General features: G+C 33.2%; 2 protein-coding genes across 3 annotated transcripts; one reads left to right on the top strand and one right to left on the bottom strand.

Annotated features, from left to right (window-relative positions):
- Positions 1–7: 7 nt before the first annotated feature.
- On the bottom strand, positions 8–8,106 carry LOC105828366 (BRCA2-interacting transcriptional repressor EMSY). The gene is made up of 13 exons (XM_012666661.3): positions 7,892–8,106; positions 6,658–6,832; positions 5,477–5,691; positions 5,279–5,394; positions 4,908–5,163; positions 4,317–4,553; positions 4,132–4,227; positions 3,843–3,997; positions 3,386–3,502; positions 3,103–3,282; positions 2,802–3,034; positions 2,473–2,582; positions 8–2,313 (listed from the first exon to the last, which is right to left on the bottom strand). Exons 1-13 carry the CDS (start codon positions 7,950–7,952, stop codon positions 2,120–2,122), a joined length of 2,145 nt encoding a protein of 714 aa, XP_012522115.1. The 5' UTR covers positions 7,953–8,106; the 3' UTR covers positions 8–2,119.
- A 341-nt stretch (positions 8,107–8,447) lies between these two features.
- LOC105828365 (PDZ domain-containing protein 8) lies at positions 8,448–18,798 on the top strand. 2 transcript variants are annotated; one of them, XM_012666658.3, is made up of 10 exons: positions 8,451–9,069; positions 9,470–10,205; positions 10,293–10,485; positions 10,564–10,826; positions 10,988–12,056; positions 12,314–12,570; positions 12,964–13,164; positions 14,623–14,772; positions 15,817–15,999; positions 16,251–18,798. In XM_012666658.3, the coding sequence occupies exons 2-10, from the start codon at positions 9,807–9,809 to the stop codon at positions 16,452–16,454; spliced, it is 2,919 nt and encodes a 972-aa protein (XP_012522112.1). In that variant the 5' UTR covers positions 8,451–9,069; positions 9,470–9,806; the 3' UTR covers positions 16,455–18,798. The 2 variants fall into 2 exon arrangements, with proteins under 2 accessions (XP_028046600.1, XP_012522112.1); XM_028190799.2 differs by lacking the exon at positions 16,251–18,798 and having other exon boundaries at positions 8,448–9,069; positions 15,456–15,878.
- Positions 18,799–21,746: the final 2,948 nt, after the last annotated feature.

Below are 21,746 nucleotides of genomic sequence, written 5' to 3'. Positions count from 1 at the left end.
CACTCACGTTTAAATATCTTTATTTCTTCGCAATTAGCTATAAATATTGTTCGTATATTTACAGTTTGCATTAGTATTACACACACACACACACACACGCGCGCGCGCACGCGCGCGACAGAGTATCTCTGATTTATTGCATCAGTTTTTGTTTATAAATTTTATATCTAAATGAGAGTATTGCCTTTGAGTGAATGCGCTGTACGTGCGCATTTTAAAAATAATTTCTTAACATACAATATTATCTCGGCAACAAAATCTTATATTGAGATTACTAATATAACGCCCGCTTTGAACTAGCTGAACATTAATTTTGAAAAACTGATTAATGAATTAAATTATTCGTGAACTTTAGTATCTCTTTAAAATTGCTTATGTGCAAAAATAGATAAATTATCGAAAAAAGCCCGTTATTCCGATAAAAAATACGTTGTCTTTTCCTATTTGCTATATTATATATATATATATATATATATATATATATATATGTGTGTGTGTGTGTGTGTCGTGAAACGCTATAGCGTCTCTTGATACGAGAAACCTGAGACACTCAGTACATGCCGAATATATATTCAATATAGAAAACGCAACGATTTCGATTTACACATTGAGGATTATGTAATCGTGCAAATTATCTGCTTACAAATTTGTATAGTAAGAATTTAGGCGAAAATATTCTGCAACTTACGCGGAAATACTGCATGAAATACAGTAAAGTCTGAGTAATAGAATAACACGATATTGCAATTCGAAGGGCAGTGTCATTTCGCTTACAAAAAATATAGCCTTTTCTGTCACACTTTCTTAAGTGAAAACAGATTGTTTTTTTCTGCATGAGCAGTTTTATTTAAAAATAGCAAAAAAACAATACTTGACTCTTTCGCTATTGATAACTAATGCTATCATTGAACGTTTATTAACATTCGTACTTTATTAATAGCAATAGGGTAGAAGAAAGTATATATCCACCCGTCTTTTTCTCAGAGTAGTCCAATACGTTGATACATTTACAAAATATTTACAACGTCGCTGCAACAGTAATATGAGCAAGTGACAGATTCAAACCAAATTTCTAGTACTTAACGTCATAATATCACATTTACAAAAATGTTTAGACTTACATATTTACAAACAGAAGTACAAAGTAATTTGCGAGTGTGCATGCAGTTTGACACATCTAGTTGTTTCCTCTTTCCCTCTCTCTCTCTTTCACACACACACACACACACACACACACACACACACACACACACACACACACACACACACACACACACACACCAGAGCAACGTATAAAATATATTAATATACTTTGCATATTGCATATTTTTTACATATAAAATATATTAATATATTTATAGCAATTGCATTAATATTTATAGTAACAGTATTGATTCAATAACTTCCCGATAATTTTTTAAATGAATAACTGTATTTGCTAAATATGTAGTAGAAATATGAATCTTCGATAGCTACACTTAGTACTAAATATAACTGCTTTTATCTTTCAATAACGAATATAAAAACCAGAATAATAATCATTGATAATCGATTGAATTTAGTACTAAATGCAAATAATTTCAGTTTACTTCTTTTCTCTCGGGAGAGTAGTTAAAAGCTAATGAATTTATATTGCAAGTTGGGATACGAAGAATTAAATGACTGGATAAGCGCACATGTTATTTCTTTACAAAAGTATAAATTAATGGCAGATTATATAATTTGGCACTTATATACAATAATATTAATTGATATCAATATTGTCTGATATTGATATTGATATCAATTAATGTTTGAATTAGTCAAAATCTTATGTATACAAATATGAAAGGTGAAATTATCTTATTCATTTTGCATATGTAATAATGGAAAGATTGGCATCGGTCATTTTCAATCCTTTTGAGATCATTGAAATCCTTTCCGAGGAGCAAACATAGTCATATGTATATAAACTTCATTAAAATAGATGTACATATATAAATAGAAACATAAGCGTGTGTGTATATATATACACACTTATACATGATAAATACATCAGTACGTTTTTAAAACGGAAGTATCAGCCTTGCCATCGTATAATGATGATTACGACACACGCGTAACGCGAGATCTTTAGTTGTTACGAGTCGTCATGCTTGTCCATTTGATTTGCGGTTATTATCGACCTTGACGACTTTTCTAAATCCCAATTTTTTTCGTTGTCCACTGAGTACTGGAAGCTCTGCGAATTCTTATTTGTCGATTCTAGCGTTGCGTCAACTGCATCCACGTTCTCGTCAAGTTTTTCTTTTCGAATATCATTTTTATTATCATCTATAAAGAACATAATTTTTTAAACATAGACCTAATTCACTCTTTTGATTTTGATGACACATCTTATTAAGATTAAGTATAATTATGACAAGCAAATACGCGCGCGTACACACACACACACACACAGAGCATATCTTATTATACATCTATACAACATACCATCTACTTCCTTTGGCCTGATGACTATTTCCTTGCTTTCTAAAGGTTTTGAGGCTTCTAGTATGTTTGTGTTCTGAGAATTCATACTCACGTTAACATCGTTGTTTTTTCTACAAAATAAAGATAAGCATTCAAAATATTCTTAAAATTTGTGTAAATCTTTTAGAGGTACATCGTATTATTGATATTAAAAAATTGTTTGTACTGATTTTACATTTTTCATTGATTTAATAATATCTTGTAGGTAACAAATCCATATCAATATTTGATTGTTAGAGAGTTAAGAATTGTCATACTTATGCTTGACATTATTACTATTCTGAACTGACCTGTATTTTTCTTCTGATATAGAAGTAATTATGGAATCTGTTTTCAGAGATGATTCCTGATTAATCGTATTTTTGTCACTGTTGCATTCTTCCTTTGATAAACGCGCATTTACATCCTGTATCACAGTCTTGGATTCGACATTAAGAATGGTCGGCGAATCAAAAAGTGAAAGAACTTTGTTCTCCGGAACGTCATGTCGTAAACGTGTAACCACAACCGCTGCTTTTCCAGACTGCAAAACACAATTATAGGTACACATAAAGGCAACAATTAAATGGTACAATGGATAAGAAAAATCACCTTTATGTTCGTTTTGACAGATTCTACATTCTGTGGCAAGCTTGCAATCGGCAGCATAGTCTTTGCTTGATCTCCGTTATTCAGAGAGATATGATGGGATTGAACATTAATCGAATTTGCATTATGTTGGCTCGTAACACATAGATTCTTTCCTCCCATTATTACTTTTCCTAGCACTTCCTGAAAGTCAATGAAACAATCAAATGCGATGAAATCTTTGTATATTCAACTTTTATTTTCGTTCTTCAATTCATCTTTGTATTCTTGGTACTTATTAGAATACCTTGCCTGCGTGTGATAGTGTTACAGCGTTTGCCTTCTGGATGACAATCACATTAGCCTTATTTAATTTAGCGTTAGTATAATGAGGCATATTTACAACTTTCTTGGGAAAAATACCCTGAAAAAATACATATATTTGATAAAAATAATAATCATTAATTGATATAATTAATAATTATAATATTAATTATAATTATTTTTAAAATATATTTGATATATATATTTCTACATTATTGTAATTTTTACGCTAGCATCTTGTTGCAGCAATTTTAATACATTAAACACAAAACATACAAAATCAAATTTTTGGGGATTAATCATATTTAGGGTGCGTTCGGAGAAACGCTATTAGCGCTACCAGCATTCAGTTTATCTTCATTACTCATTAAAAGTAGAACAAGGATAGACTGATGCTGATAGCGCTAATAGCGTCTCCTCGAACACACCCTTAGATTTACCATTTTGGCAGTGGATTGATCAATAGTTGCAATTTGTTCGGATGGCAGTTTCTGACACATTAATGCTATGGGAACTTGTTTAACTTGAGGTGGCCCAGGGCCGCTTGATACCGTGGTTCCAGGATACACAGGCATTGATTGTGTAAGTCGTGGACCTAAACATTTGTTTGCATTTATACATAAGTTATGTATACAATATATAATAATAATTATGATGTTATTTTCTTTCATGCATCTACAAGTGCTTTTATTAAAAATATAATTCTAAATAATGTCTTCATTATCTTACTTGACACTCTAGTAGCTATAATTGGCATCATAGAGCTTTTTACAGGAGACGGATTTGAGCTAGTATTATCAGACACCTGGGTTTTCTCTGTACCATCTACAACAGTAAGACATATTTTAAATTGCATATGAATTGATTGTATGTCGTATAATCACTTTCAAACTAAGTTTTATGCAAGTGCATACTTGTGCTATCTTGAGGTTGTGTGTCTTTGCTCGAATGCATTTTGTTTATGCTCAATATACAGCTTGTTACCGCCGGCACTATTACTTTTGTACTAATTTTATTCTGCTCAGTGCTTACTACTGTCTTAGGATTGCTGATGTTGCTCGTACATATGGAAGTTACAGCAACTATATGTTTATTTACTGGAACTGCGGTACACTCATTTGGATGTTCCACTGTTGGACTTTCTTTAGAATCTAAATTTCACAAAAAATAATTAAAAATAAATTAAAAATTAATAAAATTTATTAGAGTTAATAAAATTTTTGTTTGAAGAAATCTCCGAATTCATTATATATAATCTATACAAAATATAATTTAGGAAAAACAAATTTTAAATAATATGTATATATATTTTTCTTTCAATCACAGTAATTTTTATCTTATTTCTTTAATCATTCTAATTCTAAGACAACTAATATTCTTCTATGTTAAGTAATTGGCTTTATATCACATCTGATGTGCACGCACGCACGTACGCACACACATACACACACACAGTGATAATTTTATTTATAAAAAAACATTTGCATGAAAAAAAAGAAACCAACCTGAAATCTCATTATCAGTGACCGTAATTAATGCAACATTTTGACATTTGGTTACTTGTGCTTGGGATGTTTGCTTATTTTCAGAAATTCGCAGTGTATGGTTTGGTGGATCAGATACCACTAAAACTTTATTCGGTGGCGCCGTTGGCAACGGAGAAGGAGATTTACGCTTTCGAGAAAGTTCCTTGGGCTTTTCACTAACTTTATTAAGCATATTCTTGTCATCTTTTCTCTCATCTTCATTCAAATTTGAATTCTATAAATTACAAACATAACATGATAAAAAAAGTAAAAATATATCATAATAATACATATTGATTTAAATTGCAACTGTTTAAATTTATTACGTAGTTGGAATTTTTTTTACTTACTTCCTGTGAGATTTTGATCTGGTCATCCAGCTCATTTTCAAAGCTATTTAATTTTGTGCTAATAATAGACGAGTCTTCCTCCACTTTTATATTAGAATGAGATTCAGTTTCAGCATCTGTTAAAACAATGATATATATAATTATCTTAAACAATGCAATTTAAATAAGCCATAATTATTATATTATCATTCAATAAACCTGTTGAGTTTTCAGATTGTCTAATGGGATCATGTCTATCAGATTGTCTAATGGGATCGTGTCTATCAGGTTTCTTCTCATTTGCAATCGCAGTTGTAATGGACAGACTATTTGCTAATGTCGTAAATGCAGACCTCGCTTTTAATCTTGGCAAAAGAGGAATAGTTCGTCGACCTTCGAGAGTCCAATCTATACCAGTATTTGGGCCATTAAGTCTGGATAATAATAAAATAATTATTGAGATAAATAAATTTCATCTAGTGTCTAGTAACAATGTAACAAGATTTATGAAAAATTTCATTAAAGGGATGCTAGTCAAACTTAATCGAGGTCGATAATGTAGAGTTGTGCACATCATTAACAAAATTTTGTATGTATTTCTTTTATAGATTTGGAAATCCTTTTCAAAAATTAAAGTTTATGTATTAATATCAGCTTATGAATTGAATTTCATACCAAGAATTAAAAAAATTTTTCAGATTGTTCTTTTTAGACACGAAATTTTCTGGCTAAACAATCTTTTTTATTAGAACGCCTACGCTCAATCTGAAAGTGTAGCATTGTTCCTAAATGTTTATTCGCATTGGACGCAGGCTTGATTTATGCGTACAAGGTCTAAAATTTTTACATCAGGCACATTTTGTTACAAGTCGACGCTAGAAGCAATTTTAAAATTTTTTGTCATTTTTCCTACAAAATTGTCATGACCCGTCTTTGTTATTGTCTGTACTTTAATCTTGGAGGATTTTTAATTTCGTAAATGTAATTAAAAAATTAATGAGCCAGAAAGTTATCGGTAAAACAGGACAATTTTAGCATTCCCTTAAATCTCATATACAATATTCTTAAAAATTATCTTCTATAATCCTCGAATGCCAGACATGTTTTGCTCATACATATGTCAGTCAGGATCTATGAGACCCTGTCGATATTTTGATATACAATTCTAGTTAACTGTTATTAATTTGTAAAACTTTGTTTTCCATGACAATTTTGAACAGGAACATATCGTCAAAAGTTAACTTTTATTAGTTACATTGTAAAATTGTTTTAAAAAAGTGTTTCTAAGTGATTTGGTAAATGTAGAAGTTTTCAATAGGGTTTCTTAGATTCTGGCGTTCTAGGGTTAAATATTTCTCTATTCTTCTGTTCTCAAATTCAGTGTCACATAAAGTACATACTGTTCTGCAATTGTTGCAAGTTTCTCATCATTTACAGCTCTCCGTACTTCGGCACGATGTCTTTCATTGGAGATATGTAATACTTTAGCAAGTTCTTGTAATAACTTCTGTTTTTCGGTGGTGAAAGGGCCTTGAGCTCGTAGGACAGAGACCATACTTCCATAAGCATCTAATTCTGCAGCACAAAGGAAATCATTTATTATAATATATTATCAAAATTATCAAGTTATAATACACATACAAGCGTTATTAATTTTATAAGATTTTATAAAATAAATTTATCACACTAATAATAACACTAATAATAAAATTTGTGTTAAAGAAAACAAATTGTTTTAATACTTGGAACACTCAAAATTAAGTAGTCTCACCAAAGAAAATAATTTTATAATATTTTTTCTGATATATTTGACAATATTTAATTTTGTATTACATAATCATATGTACAGCTCTTTGAGCATTAAAGAAAAATTTAACTATGAATGTTTTTGTTTTCTAAAATATATGTATTATAAGCATATTTATCATTTGTTATATCTCTATATTACAAATCATATTATTTATATAAATTGTCCATATTTGAAATTTATTAAACACAAAAGGCATATATCATTTCATTCATACATAACCATCTTCTTATATACACGTGTGAAGCACAGGCTTAGAAATAAAAGCTATGTATAAATATAAATAATAATATTCTTGCTTTAAATGCACTCTAATTCCACGCATTATCTACATAATACAAAGGTCTTTTTCTAATATTAACATGAAATAACAGGCATAGCGTCTAGACTCTAAATATTGCCAGAAGAATGAGGACATTGGGCTCGTGTCTTCCAACTCATCCTGTTTAATATTAAATGCAGCCGTCCAACGTATCTAGCTGACACAAAGGACCAATGTTAACTGTTCTGCATCTAATGACTAAATACAAGACTCAACTTCCATGTCAAGCCATATCCGCTGTTGCTGACTCCGCATTGCTGACTCTGTGGCAATTTTTTACAAGCTCTGTTCTTGTCCGCGTGACGTGAACATCGCGATTTTGGCGATATTGCCGTCGCCGCATCGGGAAAAAGTAGATGAGAGAGTGGTTTCGCGACCGCGATAGAATTTTTACGCGGACGACATCGAAGAGTATCGAAACGCAACCGAGAGAAAGCGCATCAACGAGACCGAGGGTCGCTTGCGCTTGCTAAATGAGGCTGTTATTCAGTCCACATAACCTTACCGAGGCATCGTAGGCACTTCCTGCACTCGTCGCGAGTCATCTCCGGTCGTATCGGCCACATGATTTCACGGCTTCTCCGCAAGCCGAGTCCGAGTCACACGTACAGGACGACGAAATCGGCGCGCGTCTCCCAGCGCATTTTCGAAACCTCCGTTGACAGTCGTGCGAGTCGTGCGACGTGAAGTTGTCCGACTAGTACTATTCCATTGCCATTTGCAGCTGTTTGCGGCCCTGTATCGGTCGATCGTGAAGTTGGCAGTTCGCGTATAAACACGGAATCCTAGCATTTAATTGACCAATTAAGATGCTTCATGCGTAATTTTTTTTTGTCCTGATTGACCAATCAAACGAATAAACTGAATTCGAGAATATAATTACATTTTTTTCTTTCTTTTCTCAAATATTTCCAGGCAATATTAATTTTTCCAGGCATCAATCGTGGAAGTTTGTTCTTACAGCGGAAATGCGAAAAATAAAAAATGTTTGCTCTATATGTAAAATAATTTTTTTATTGTTAAAATTTTTTACTTTTTATTTTTTTATTCTAACAAGAAATTACAGATGTTCAGATAAATTCCTCATATTCCTAATATTTCTCAGCAAAAATAAGTTTGCGCACAGTTAAAGAAGTCCTTACCGACCGAGTGAAAAAAGCGCGAAATTTTCAAATAAAAATATTCAATTTCGTGTCCAATTCACTTATTTTTAAGATTTTGCAACCTTGAAAATTAATTTATTAATTCTCACAGATTAATTAAAACATTAAATTTTGATGTTTTTCTTTCAACTAATTTTCTTCAACTTTTTATCTCATTCCATTCGACTGGTTCGAACATGGCTGCCGGGAGAAGATCAATAGGGATGCATGAAAGATTATTCGTCCCGTGTTGTTGAACGTCGGCAGTGACTCTACGCCGATTGTCGCCTGCCTGCATGCCGCCTCCTTTTTCCCGGGTGCGGCGCAGCCGACAGCGACGCAGAGCCTCGTTTAATTCCTATGCGTGTGCATGGTGCGCGCGCGCTCCGTTCAGCTGATCCACGGTCGACGAGTGAAAGTGCTGCTCCGAATACCTGTCGAGCCGTGAAGAGATCGCGGCCTGATTCGTGTGCAGCGCGATGCGTCGGGCGCGAGGTGACGACGTTCGGCCGTACACCGAAAGTTCCTAATGCAACTTTAGGTAGTAGCATACGGATAACGATTAGATATGATAACAGAAGCCGCAGTCGGTTTCTCCTGAAATAATTAGTAGAGTGTCTTCCTTTCTCCCCTCTCCCTCCCCGTCTTCTCACCCTATCTGTTTTTCTACCCCTGACGTAGGGACAAAAACAAATCGTATGACAAATCTTTTTTACGAAAGTGATATAGAATTAATTTTTTAAGAATGTCGCGAAAATGAATGTGTATTCCTGTTGCAATTTTTAACGAGTTATTTTTTATGCTAATTGAGAATAGAAAATTTTTTCTATCTTGAATAATAAATTTGTCTATCTATACATAAAGTCTGTGTACAGCTGTACAATATTTAAATCCTCTTTGCTTTTATACACATTTAAATTTGTATGTTATTCTGTCTGCAGCTTGTTTTTATGTTGGAATTTGCCAATATTCATGGAAAAAGGATTGGATTGTTGACAGTTGTTGTGGCTTTAATATGCATACTTGGAACCTCCTCACTTACTGTGTGCAGCGTGATAATATGTAATAGTGTATGCTTCAAAATGTCCCATTATTGACATTTAGAGAAGAAATTGTATCGCCTTTAACATGGCCATTGGGAACTTCTTTTCACGTACATACAGCGCAATGTTATTTACGTAATAATAATCTGTATCTCTGGGCGACACATTGTTCCCATTGTGTGTTGCATTTGATATTCGAGGGTGAGATTGCATTTTCAACAGTGGTGAATTTAATATGGACAGTCTGCAACTGATTCTGGTGGCCTTCTTTACATTTGTCTGCGGTATAATATGTACCCTGGCATTGCAGTTCTACCTGTTTAAAAGGTATTTGGACTCGGGACCTCAGGTTGCACCACCAGAGAGGCTGCTGCAGCATGGCAGGGCACAGTTACCTAAGGAGCTGGTGGAGCAGATACAGGAAGAAGCTCGAACGAGCTCGAACAACAGTATGTCCCGTCAGGCAATGTCCCAGGGCAATGAAAATCTGGCCATTAATCTCACGCTGCAGTTTCTCTTCAACGAGCTACGAAACGCCGAGCGAGTACGTCTGTGGCTTTACAGAAAATTGAATAACGAGTTCAAGGAGCTCCTTACGCAGTCGACCACCGCCAAACTATTGGACAGTGTGAAAGTAAGATTAATTTTTTTAATTAATTGACTTTGAACTATCGTAAATACATTTTTTTTTATTTAATAAATCATCTATATCTGTTCGCAGTTGAGAGACTTGAACCTCGGCACACAATTTCCGACGATAAAGGGTTTGGAAGTCGCCGATTCGAAAATCGATGCCGACACGGGTTTGCTCGAGTCTCTGGACTTGGCCTTAGATTTACATTACTCAGGAAACTTTCAATTGTCTATAGATGTTAAGATGCTGCTTGGTAAAACAGCCTACATGGCGTTGCAAGGTATTATACATTTAAAATAAAAAAAGGATGCAAGAAAATAGGATATTACATTGTACATATATTATTGATTTTTTACAGTGAAACGTATCAGTGGTAAAGCTAGGCTACAATTTACTCGTGTACCATACACACACTGGTCGTTGAGTTTTTACTCGGATCCAATCTTGGAATTAGAAGTGCAATCGCAGTTCCAGGGCCGTCAGTTACAGCCGCAGATAATTTCGATCATCACCAGTCAGATCAGGAGGGCGGTGAAGCGAAAGCACACTCTACCTCGTTACAAGTTGCGTTACAAGCCATTTTTCCGAAGATTGAATGACGAGGCCGTAGATCTCTCGGAGGTAAGACTCCCGCTTCCATTAAATTTAGTTTTAGCTCTAGATAATTCATTTATGTTTGCGTATATTTGCGAAAATTCAAATCAAGAAGTAAAGGATTAGTTCTTGGAATTTTAATTTTGACTTATTTTTGCATAGTATTTATTGGTCCATACTTTTTTCAGGTCGCCAGCACTCAACTCACACCAGGATACTTAGAGGTCGTACTACTGGAGATCAGCAGATTAAACCTCACACCGATTGTTCTCAACAATGGCGAAGATGTGTCGCAGATAGAGGTGTACTGCACCATGAGTGTGGATTTCACGCCATGGATTTACTTGACACAGTACAGTGGCGTCCCGTACATGGTGCTGGATTTGATCATCTGTAAGACGGCTTCTCAGCAGTTGGGCGTGGTGTTCAAGCAGGAGGTCGTGTCGGAAATCGGCCAGATGTGCGTACTGGTCGAAACTATAGTGTCCGGCAGTCCGGCGGCGATCGCCGAGATGAGGAAAGGCGACATTCTGGTAGCAGTCGATGGGAAGAAGGTGTCGAACATGAATCAAGTAGCAAAATTTGTCAAGTCCGCTGTACAGCGACGTTTTATCATCAGGGTGGAAAGACGGTATTCGAAGAGTACGGATTCAAATGAAAGAGGACAAAGAATAGACGAGAAAACGGCTTTCTTGGAAAGAAAGGCATCAAAAAGCGATTTCACAAGTAGACTGGACAGCCCGAGTGCAGAAGATGCCGGAAAAATTAAATTTGAGGGGCAGATCAAGTTCTCCGATCTACGAGATTCAGACACTGATCTTGCGGACACCCGATCGGAAACTAGTAAGTTCTTCAAGAGAAGAAAAAGCAGCATCCAAACAGAGGAAGTCGCTCAGACGCCCGATACTACGCCGTCCCGGCGAATCTCGACGATCTCCACATCTTCGGCGTCATCCAGCAATGTTCAATTTTATCTTCCGGACGATAGTAGCATGACTAATATCAGCGATCTATATCACAACACAAAAGAGAAGCAATGCACCTCTCTTATCACCTTCGAGGAAACCAAGAGCTTCCGGATCGATTCTGAATTGCAGTACTTGAACGTGGGTGTATGGGGCCGTGTTAAGGGCAGTGAAATGTCACCAAAATTGTTAGGCTACATAAATGCGCCTATAAAATTAATCCTGGCGCAATGTTGCACTTCCACCACTGGACATTATCTAAAATGTCACGCTTTGTTGCCTCCAGAAAGTGGTAGGTTTCGCAAATGAATTTCTTGTTTCTTTTTATTTATATTTACATTGCTATATATTTTATATAAAAAGAATATATTTAAATATATAAACAATAGTTTTGATAAATCTTTTTAAATGGAATCACTTAATAATAAGAAAATAAATTTTCTGTTTGTCAGAATTTTATTAAATTTTTTCAATTTTCAAGGAAATTCATTAGAAATAAGTTTAAGACATTAATTATGTAAATTACATTAATTATGTATGTTTTTAAAGTTTCTTTAGCGACCTCCTACGTAAGACTGCAGGGTTACTCGGGATTCGATCCGACGCTTTGTTACGGCGACATTCTGCTATCGTATGTATGGGAATCTTGTCCAAGCGATCACGCGGTCAATGATTTCGGGAAAAAAGAAAACGCAGAAACTGCCAAAATTCAACCGATTCCAAGCGAGATCGCTGATAAGAAAATGCATGATTTTATCAGGACGCACTTCCACAGAGCGACACACTGTGACTTTTGCACAAAGAAGGTACGGCATTACAAATTATTGATTCATAATTTATTGAATTGCAATATGCAAATGGGATGAAGATTAATAAATGAACAACAAATATAAACTGTTGATCAATTTAATTTGTGATGTTGTTTCTAATTTATTTTATGATTGAGTTTCGAATCGACTAGTCAAACAAAGTGCGTAGTTTATCAAAATTTGAAATGTATTTAAAATTTACATTAAAAATATTACTGTTAATATTAAGCAGAGAGGGAGGTCTATCTTAGACTATTTACTTGTTGTACAGATGCTTCTCTACTTATTTATGTGATTCATTTAAGCAGTCTAATTACTATTGCTTAACATTTTTTATTTTACCTCTATTTTATTCTACCTGGCGATTATCCAGATTACTGTCCTGTGCAGATCTGGCTAAAAGACGCAGTCCAGTGTCGAGACTGTGGTATGGTGTGTCATAAAAAATGCGAGGCGCGTTGCCAGGCGTCCGGTACTTGCGGCGCAGAGAGTTTAGCAACCCTGGCGTTGGAGGCCGACGAGATCGAGCTAAATGTCGGGGATATCTCTAGCCCAGAGATCTCTCTGACCGGATGCGAAGATAATGTACAGGTACTCAAGACGTAGAACCTTAGGGCACTTTGTTACTCAAATTGAATCGTTTCAAATTTTGCACAAAATTTGCAACATATGACTTTCATATGGAACAGCAGATTTGGAACGAAAAGAAAGAAGAGCTTTAATCTTTAATATGGGCAGCTAGAGAAAAACATTTATTTATCTTTTTTAGAGTAAATCTATCACATTAGTAATATTTCTTAATATTAAGTTAAAAACGATAGTATTTTACTTTCTAGTCCAATGCTGCAAATCTTATGATAATTAAATAATTAATATCAGAAATATTATTTTGTATGTTTGCATACTGCAATTTTTTTTATGTTTACGTAAATATGCAATTTATAATTGCGATGTTTAATAATCATCATGAAGTGCTCCTGTACTTTGCATCGTCTGTTTCTGTCTTATATTATAATTTATATTTTGCCTAATGTTCATATCTTATCAATAATGGGTATATTTAGAAATGACATTAAAATATTATATATAATATTTTTTTATATTATATATTACATAATATATAATATAAAAATATTTGAAAAAGTGATATTTATATTTATAATATTTATTATTTATAAGTATTTTTAAATGTAGGTATAGTAATAATGAACTTCTTCCGCATTTTGAATATGTCCAATTTATTCGACTGTTTTTATTTATTTATTTATTTATTTATTGCTTTTTTACCGAATTGAGATAATTTTTTATGTGATATTTATTTAATTTACGTATTAAGCACTAATCATGACATGATCGGACAGATCAATAAGTAGCTATCATTACATATCGCTAAAAAGCGCTTGATGACACGTGCTAAAAAGCGCTTGATTAAAGCACTGTAATTTTCAGAAAACTCACGTGTGTCTTCAAATGCATTTATCTTGATATTTTGTATATAGAAAACAGAAATTGTTATGCGTGACTTGCATTCTATTGTTGGCAATAAAATGAACTGAACATATGCACGGGGAGGTGAAGGTTCTTTGTAAAGCTTGCACCTTGACGTTGCCTTTGTTCTCAATGAATTACACTTTACAAAGTAGATAAATCAGTTTAATTTCCTTTCTCATGTAAATCCAATTTTTTGTTAAATTATCAATCAAGTATACAATCTACATATATGTGACATTTCTGTGTATTCTGCAAAATAAAATATTTCAAAATTATTATTCTATAATACATTTTTTTAATGTTTAACACAGATTTCTAGATTTACTTAAATTTTATTTCTGTCTAAGTGTTTCAGAATTTGATTGGTAATAATTCGACAAATGTATTAACATTTTGAAACTTTGTAGGTTTTATACTTTATCGGTAAATGTATGTATACTTTACGACGAAAATAGCACAATTGTTTTGCACTTTTGATTTATTATTTTATGGATAGCTTGTTACTGTGAATGGTGAAAAGGTATTAATATATTTGAAATCCATTGATCGATTAATCAGGGCGCAAGTATGATGGCCGTGAAGGCTAGTATTGCTAACACTCTATTGGGCCTGAAGAAGGCTGGAAGTACCAGTTGTTTGGCCCCACCGGCTTCCGGTATTGGTCTGGCATCCCGAAGTCTCCCCCCAAGTCCCTGTGCATCCCGCAAGGTAGAATAACAACACACATTTGTTCGCTTGAAGCGGAGAAGGATCGTATGTGCTCGATAAAAAAATATAATAACAATTTTTAACAGGTTTTATTCATTAGTATCGCAATCTTAATGAACAGAAGGTATAATAAAAAATTTAAGATAACAATCGCAACAAATTTAAGGTAACAATCGCAAATGTAATTTTATTTATTATTTTTAATTAAAAAATATTATATTTTAAAATATGTTGAAACATAATATTTCGCAATTAGATTAAATCTGAATTGTTTATGTTTAGCAAGCATCTTTTTTATTTTTCAAATTGCATTAAATTTTAAATAGAAAATAGCAATCTCAATAAAACGTTCTTTTTTTTTACGATAACCATTATGTAACTTTTTATTGAATGATTTTATTCTCAGAGTCTTATTAAACCTTCTCCGCTTCACTTTCTTCCACATCTTTTCAAATCGAAACAAAAAAAGAAAGAATTTGCTCTTTGGAAGAGTTTTGATATTTGCAATTCCATGCTTGTGTGTTTATTCGCTTTAATCATTTCTTCATTAATTATGTCTCACAATCGCCATAAAAAATACTTGTTAATTTGCAAGAATGCAAAATAAAACGATTAATAACTGTGCATACTAACGATGTTTGAGGCAATTTTAGCAATTAATCATATATATTAATTTTTTATAGCTCATGTACTCATGAATATTTAGATTTTTTGATCCTTCGTGAATGAACGATCTGTCATCTACAGATTATATTATTTAAATAAGATATTTTTATCGCTTGCCTGAAACTGCTGCAAGTTTTCTCATTGACGAGGATTTTCAACAACACGATGAGCGCTGATCATGGCACTAATTGCATTGCAATTGCACCTTAACACTGGAGGCAAACTTGCACACGATGATCATATAGATATAGGAAGATCAATGCGATTCGACCGCTTGATTATATTTCACTTACCGAATCGGCATAACATCGAACGAGGAAGCCCCTCGCAGAAATCGCGCCGCATTAATCGATCTGATCGAATTGTTGAAACGTTTAGAGTTCATTGGCTGGAGGTCTGGGAATAAGTCCTGACCTCTTGGAGGGTGCTGAGCCAAGTGTTGCAGCTCCACTTATGGCCGGCGACCTGGACGATGGTCTTATGTCAAGGGCCAGGGACACCGGCAAATTTTTGTACAAGTACTTGGAACCGCAGGAGCGCGTCGAGAAGATCAACGCAATGGTACGTAAGACAAGTTCTTTTTACATATAAGTATAATTTCAAAGCAAATAAAATCATCTAGATTTCATGAATCTAGAAATCCATGGTTAACTAAATCAAAATATTAAAAAATCCAAAAATTTTCCAATCGAAGAATCATGTTCAAAAACTTTCGAATTTCAAATGATTGTAATTAATAAAATTTTTCTCTTGTATGCGGAAGATAAAAATGTAATATGTAATATGAGATTTTAAATATGTTTTGTTTGCAGATGGGAAAATTAAAGAACGCGCTAGATGCCGAAACTACCTCAAGAGTGGAACTGTCCCAGAACGGAGACGCGGACAGCACAAAACTGATCGCGCAGAGCGATTTGCGAGTACAGGCACTAAGCGTGCTGCTTCTGCACTACTGCGCCGGCTTGCAACATGCGCAGGAGGCGGTGGATCGACCACAAGTCAACGAGGAATCTTAACAGGAGCATATTCAATAAACGCAGCAGCTTTAAGAAAAAAAATGCATTTTCCTCATCCCCGTTCACTATAAAAAGTGGAAAATGTAGCGATATTTGGTAATAAAATAATAATGGTTTGCTTTCACCATTTATTTCGTAATGAACAACGACTGGATAATATTAATGCTACGTTACATCAATTTTACGATGTTAATATTGCCGTTTTTTAATATTGACGTAATTTGATTAATTGTAATATTAAAATTGTAATGCTACCAGGTTGTATAAAATGCACAGAAGTATTTACGTATATTATTATGCACAGATAAATAGGGAGCAAATGTCTAACAGTATTTATAAATATTCCAGCGGTGTAAATATCAGAATTATTATATCTTATATATAGATTATTTTCTCATTTCTACTATTTACTGTGTAATACTTTAGAAAACGTTACTTACGTAGCACTATTATAACGTTATGTGTAACGTTACATAGTATTTTTCAAAATGTAACGTTGATGCGACATTATAACATTATACATATGATCATAATATTACGGAGAGAGAGGGAAAGAGAGAGAGAGAGAGAGAGAGTGTGTGTGTGTGTGTGTGTGTGTTTGGAATGCATGTTGTACCAATTGTTCCAAAGTCTATTCTACATTAGTCAATTGATTGAATTTTAACTACTCACATGAACGTCGGTAAGAAGATAGAGATGACAAAATATAATTATTTATTTACTGGTTGCAAATTTCATCTTTATAATAGGAATCTATTTAATGACAAATATCTGACATTTACATTGTTTTCTTAAAATTATTTTTTTTTAAAGTATTTTATTATTTTTTATATCGCGTATTTTTTAATTTACAAGATTTAATTCAACAATCACACACGAATACGTAATTATTCGCACTGTACAGGATTAATCGAAATTCTATGTATACGTTACGCATGTAAATAATACATACGTAAATTATACACGGATAATATTCGTGTCTGAGAGCTTCTAATAATTTCGTTGATTTGCGTATTATATTATTTGCATTACATACATAATTATAATACTCAAAGATGGGATATTGTTCACCAAGAGAGAACACCAAACTCGTTAAAATTAGTGTTAATAGATTATTATAATGATAATTATTATGTGTAGGGACATACGTGTATATTCACATAAGAAGAGAATGCTTTTATTTGTGAAACGAGTTGCGTTATTCAGAAAAAGCTTTCCATAAAAAGTGTGATTTTCCAAATGCCTAATAAATTACATTTTATCTCTGATAACAAATTTATGCGATATATATTAGATTTGAGAATGCATTATGTGATGAACATATTATTATAACGTGCGAATTTATAAAACTATTTACAGATTGAGATGGCGATCTTTCGTGATCATAAGTGATGATCTGTACTGGATAGTTGTGAATACGGTGCACAATTGTGCATTGCGCCAAATTACATGTGATAAGAGGATCTCTTGCACATTTCTAATAACACTTTCAGACTTTATGTCTTTTGACAAAGCTACTAAACCAATTTGCGATCTTACTTGTTTATTCAGAATAATGTTTGACAGAAGTAATTTTGATATTTATACTTCTTTTTACGTTTCTTAAATTACATTACATTCTGTTGTTGTAAAATAATCTTTATTTAGTAAATTTAGCAATTTACTTTTGAATTGTAATCGTACAGAAGAAATGAAAATAGAGGCCATGACTTAACGTTTTTTAGTATCTTATTTAAGAATCGCAGATGGTGCCAAATAACTTGAACCTCAACACAGAACATATCTATAAACTGGAACAATTATACTGAATGGCATTAAAAGATATATTCGCATATTGAGGACGAAGAGAGAGTATATTTATGATATCAAGAAAGCTGATAGCGAAAGAATTGGCGTTATATTTAACATTAGATATGATTCTGCGATTCCGATCTCTATATATATATTTACGTAAAAAATGAATTTGGCTTAAGCCCTGTTGATAGCAATTGGATGACAATTGAATGGTACGTGTAACGTTTAAATGCGCTGAAATGAATACAGATCTTTGACTGCTAAAACTATAATCAAAGAATTTTACCGCTTTGGCCTAAATCGATTATATCGATACGATGACCGTGTGAAGCTATGCAAATTTTGACTGTATTTAACTTAATTGTTCACAGTGCATTTAATAGACGTACGAGACAGCTTCGTATTAGCAAAATCCATCCATTAACATTTTTGTGTGACCGTAATTTAAGACGTTGCGCGTCTTGCGATTGCAAACCGATGTATTATCGCTCATTGTTATTATATATAAAGCAAACTTAAAAGTAAATATAGATTGTTAATCATCGTAAAACTCACGCTTTGTATTATACCCTAGCACTCTGTATCTTCTATCTCTGCGATTTATTGATCCTTGCAATTGTACACGGAGAGAATTTTCTCTTAAAAATTACCCTGAAAATCGTGGTAATTGTGAGACAACGTAAACCTTGGAAAATTTTACCATACTTTTAATAAAATTTACAAAAATTTAGTAAAGTTTAGTAAAATTTTAAGAAAATTTTACTAAACTTTACTAAATTTTTGTAAATTTTATTAAAAGTATGGTAAAATTTTCCAAGGTTTACGTTGTCTCACAATTACCACGATTTTCAGGGTAATTTTTAAGAGAAAATTCTCTCCGTGTATGATTTATATATACGGTAAAATAGTACATATATATATATATATATATATATATATATAATTTTATATTTTATCATTATTTAAAATATAATCTACTATAAGTCTTTTATCGCCATACTTTGCGATTTGACATTTATAAATTGAATTGTATTTTTTGCAAAAGTTCTGTAATTTCCAACAAAATATCACAAAATAATGACCAAAAGTTCACTGGAAATATCGTATTCTGTACAACTAACGAACACATTGCGCTCGTTGCAGACTGCACTTTGTTCGCGTTTTTGTAGCTTTACTTTTTGAATTTATTCTCGCATAAAAGCGCACGTGCTACGAAAGAGTTCAGTGCTGTTGAAGAGATATACAGAAATCGCAATAAAAGTCACCGAGACAGGACAGACCACGTCGTCAGATCGTGTTGTCCGCGCCGCGGGGAAATTCCGCGATGAAAAATAGACGTTTGCGAAAATCGAGGTCGCATAAACGCGCGTCACGAGCATGAACGACATTTCTGTCGCGATCTGGCACTATCTTGCTGAAGATGAATGCATTAAAACTTTTGTGTACGACTTGTACCTATTCGTTTATGTGTTATATATTTATGTGTATTTACTTATACGCTTTTTTTTTAATTATCGAGAATTTTTGTCAAAATTTTATTTTGTAATATCGATACAATTTTATTAATATTTATTTTTACTAATTAATATAGATTATATTTTTACTAAATAATATAGATTAACTTTAATTTCTAACTTTATTTTTTGTTTTTCTTACAGTTTGAAGAATTGTAGAAAAAGATTAAGAGAAAGATAAAACCGAGACTAAAGTCAATCTACGTTAATGAAGAAGTGGACATCATTCTTACAAAAAGTTTGAAACAAATCGTAAGGACGGGATTTAATCTGCAAAGTTTTAAATAGACATTAGATATGAATGTTTAATCTAAATGAAAACTACACACTATGTACGATGGAAAAACGTACGTCAAGGGAGGCACGTGCTCGCCGTATACCCGGCCGTGAAATCATTGCCTCTCGCGTAGATTATTTCCCGGTAAACATTCAAAACCGAAGACGCAGTAGAAAGAGAGAACACGCGACCGCGTGTTACAAAGAACGGACGGACGTCAACGGCGACGATGCTGCAGGGGCAACGTACTCTGTTTGGCGAGGGTGCAAGCCAAGGTGTCTCCTTCCCCAACGTTCTCCCTCTGGCGTTTCTTCTCTTAAAGAAGAAAAGAGACGAGAGCGGAAACCAGCCAACCAACGCAGAAGTTGCGGAGATACTCACTTCCTTCTGCCTGTACCATTTATCAACGTGTCGATAGATACAGAAAAGTCCATGAATCGAAATACTAAATACTATGCAATTAAAAAAATTGAAATAAAATAGCCATGTAAAAATATTTAGGTGATCGAAGAATACCTAAGATATAAGAATGACTAACAAAGGAACCTCGCGAACTCGAAAAATCAGATTTTAATTAAACTTGGCATAAATGTAGAGGGGGTGAATACATGAATTTAGAAGTTTTTAGTTGATGCCCAAAAACGATTTGAAGGGGTGAAACCACCCTTCAAAGTTTAGATGATTTTTGCGGTTTTTCGATATGTCGTAAATTAAACAAAATATAAAAAAATGTTTCCTATGAAAATTTTATAGTATAAATACTTTTATTTAACTATGCTATTTATTAAAAAAAAAATTTTTATAGTTTTCTTTTTTTTTTCCGAAAAATGAATGACGTAGTTAAATGGAGATATTTATGCTGTAAAACTTTTGTATGAAACATTATTTAATATTTTGTTTAGTTTACGAAATATATCAAAAAACCGCAGAAATGTCTCAACTTTGAAGAGTGGTTTTACCCCTTCAAACCGTTTTTGGGCATCAATAAAAAATTTCTAAATTCATGTATTCACCCCGCTCTACATTTATGCCAAGTTTCATTAAAATCGGAATTTACGGATTCTCGCAAAGTTCCCTTGTCAGAGTATTGTAAAAATTTATTATATTCCGCAATCGTCAGCCTATTGCAGAAATTATTTTTTACAACACTCTGTGTATTGTAAAAATTTATTATTTTCCGCAATCGTCAGCCTATTGCAGAAATTATTTTTTACAATCTTCTATGTATTGTAAAAATTCAATAATTATTTTCCACAATGGTCAGCCTATTGCAGAAATTATTTTTTACAATCCTCTGTGTATTGTAAAAATTCGATATTTTCTGCAATTGTCGGCCTATTGCAGAAAATAATTTTTACAATGCTCTGTGTATTGTAAAAATTCGATATTTTCTGCAATTGTCGGCCTATTGCAGAAAATAATTTTTACAATGCTCTGTGTATTGTAAAAATTCGATATTTTCTGCAATTGTCGGCCTATTGCAGAAAATAATTTTTACAATGCTCTGTGTATTGTAAAAATTCGATATTTTCTGCAATTGTCGGCCTATTGCAGAAAATAATTTTTACAATGCTCTGTGTATTGTAAAAATTCGATATTTTCTGCAATTGTCAGCCTATTGCAGAAAATAATTTTTACAATGCTCTGTGTATTGTAAAAATTCGATATTTTCTGCAATTGTCAGCCTATTGCAAAAAATAATTTTTA

This window comes from Monomorium pharaonis, chromosome 3 (genome assembly GCF_013373865.1).
Source record: "Monomorium pharaonis isolate MP-MQ-018 chromosome 3, ASM1337386v2, whole genome shotgun sequence".
NCBI classification, from domain to species: Eukaryota; Metazoa; Arthropoda; class Insecta; order Hymenoptera; family Formicidae; genus Monomorium; species Monomorium pharaonis.
The sequence above is the reverse complement of the archived record's forward strand: the minus strand, read 5'-3'. Positions and strand labels throughout refer to the sequence as shown.

Excerpts from the sequence above, each read along its gene's own strand:
- LOC105828366 (XM_012666661.3), bottom strand. The coding sequence starts at position 7,952 with ATGTGGCCGATACGACCGGAGATGACTCGCGACGAGTGCAGGAAGTGC. Across the intron at positions 3,998-4,131 it reads TATAGCTACTAGAGTGTCAA|GTCCACGACTTACACAATCA; the intron begins GTAAGATAATGA and ends ACAAATGTTTAG. Across the intron at positions 2,314-2,472 it reads CAGGCCAAAGGAAGTAGATG|ATGATAATAAAAATGATATT; the intron begins GTATGTTGTATA and ends TGTTCTTTATAG.
- LOC105828365 (XM_012666658.3), top strand. The coding sequence starts at position 9,807 with ATGGACAGTCTGCAACTGATTCTGGTGGCCTTCTTTACATTTGTCTGC. Across the intron at positions 10,206-10,292 it reads AACTATTGGACAGTGTGAAA|TTGAGAGACTTGAACCTCGG; the intron begins GTAAGATTAATT and ends ATCTGTTCGCAG. Across the intron at positions 14,773-15,816 it reads GTCCCTGTGCATCCCGCAAG|AGTTCATTGGCTGGAGGTCT; the intron begins GTAGAATAACAA and ends TGAAACGTTTAG.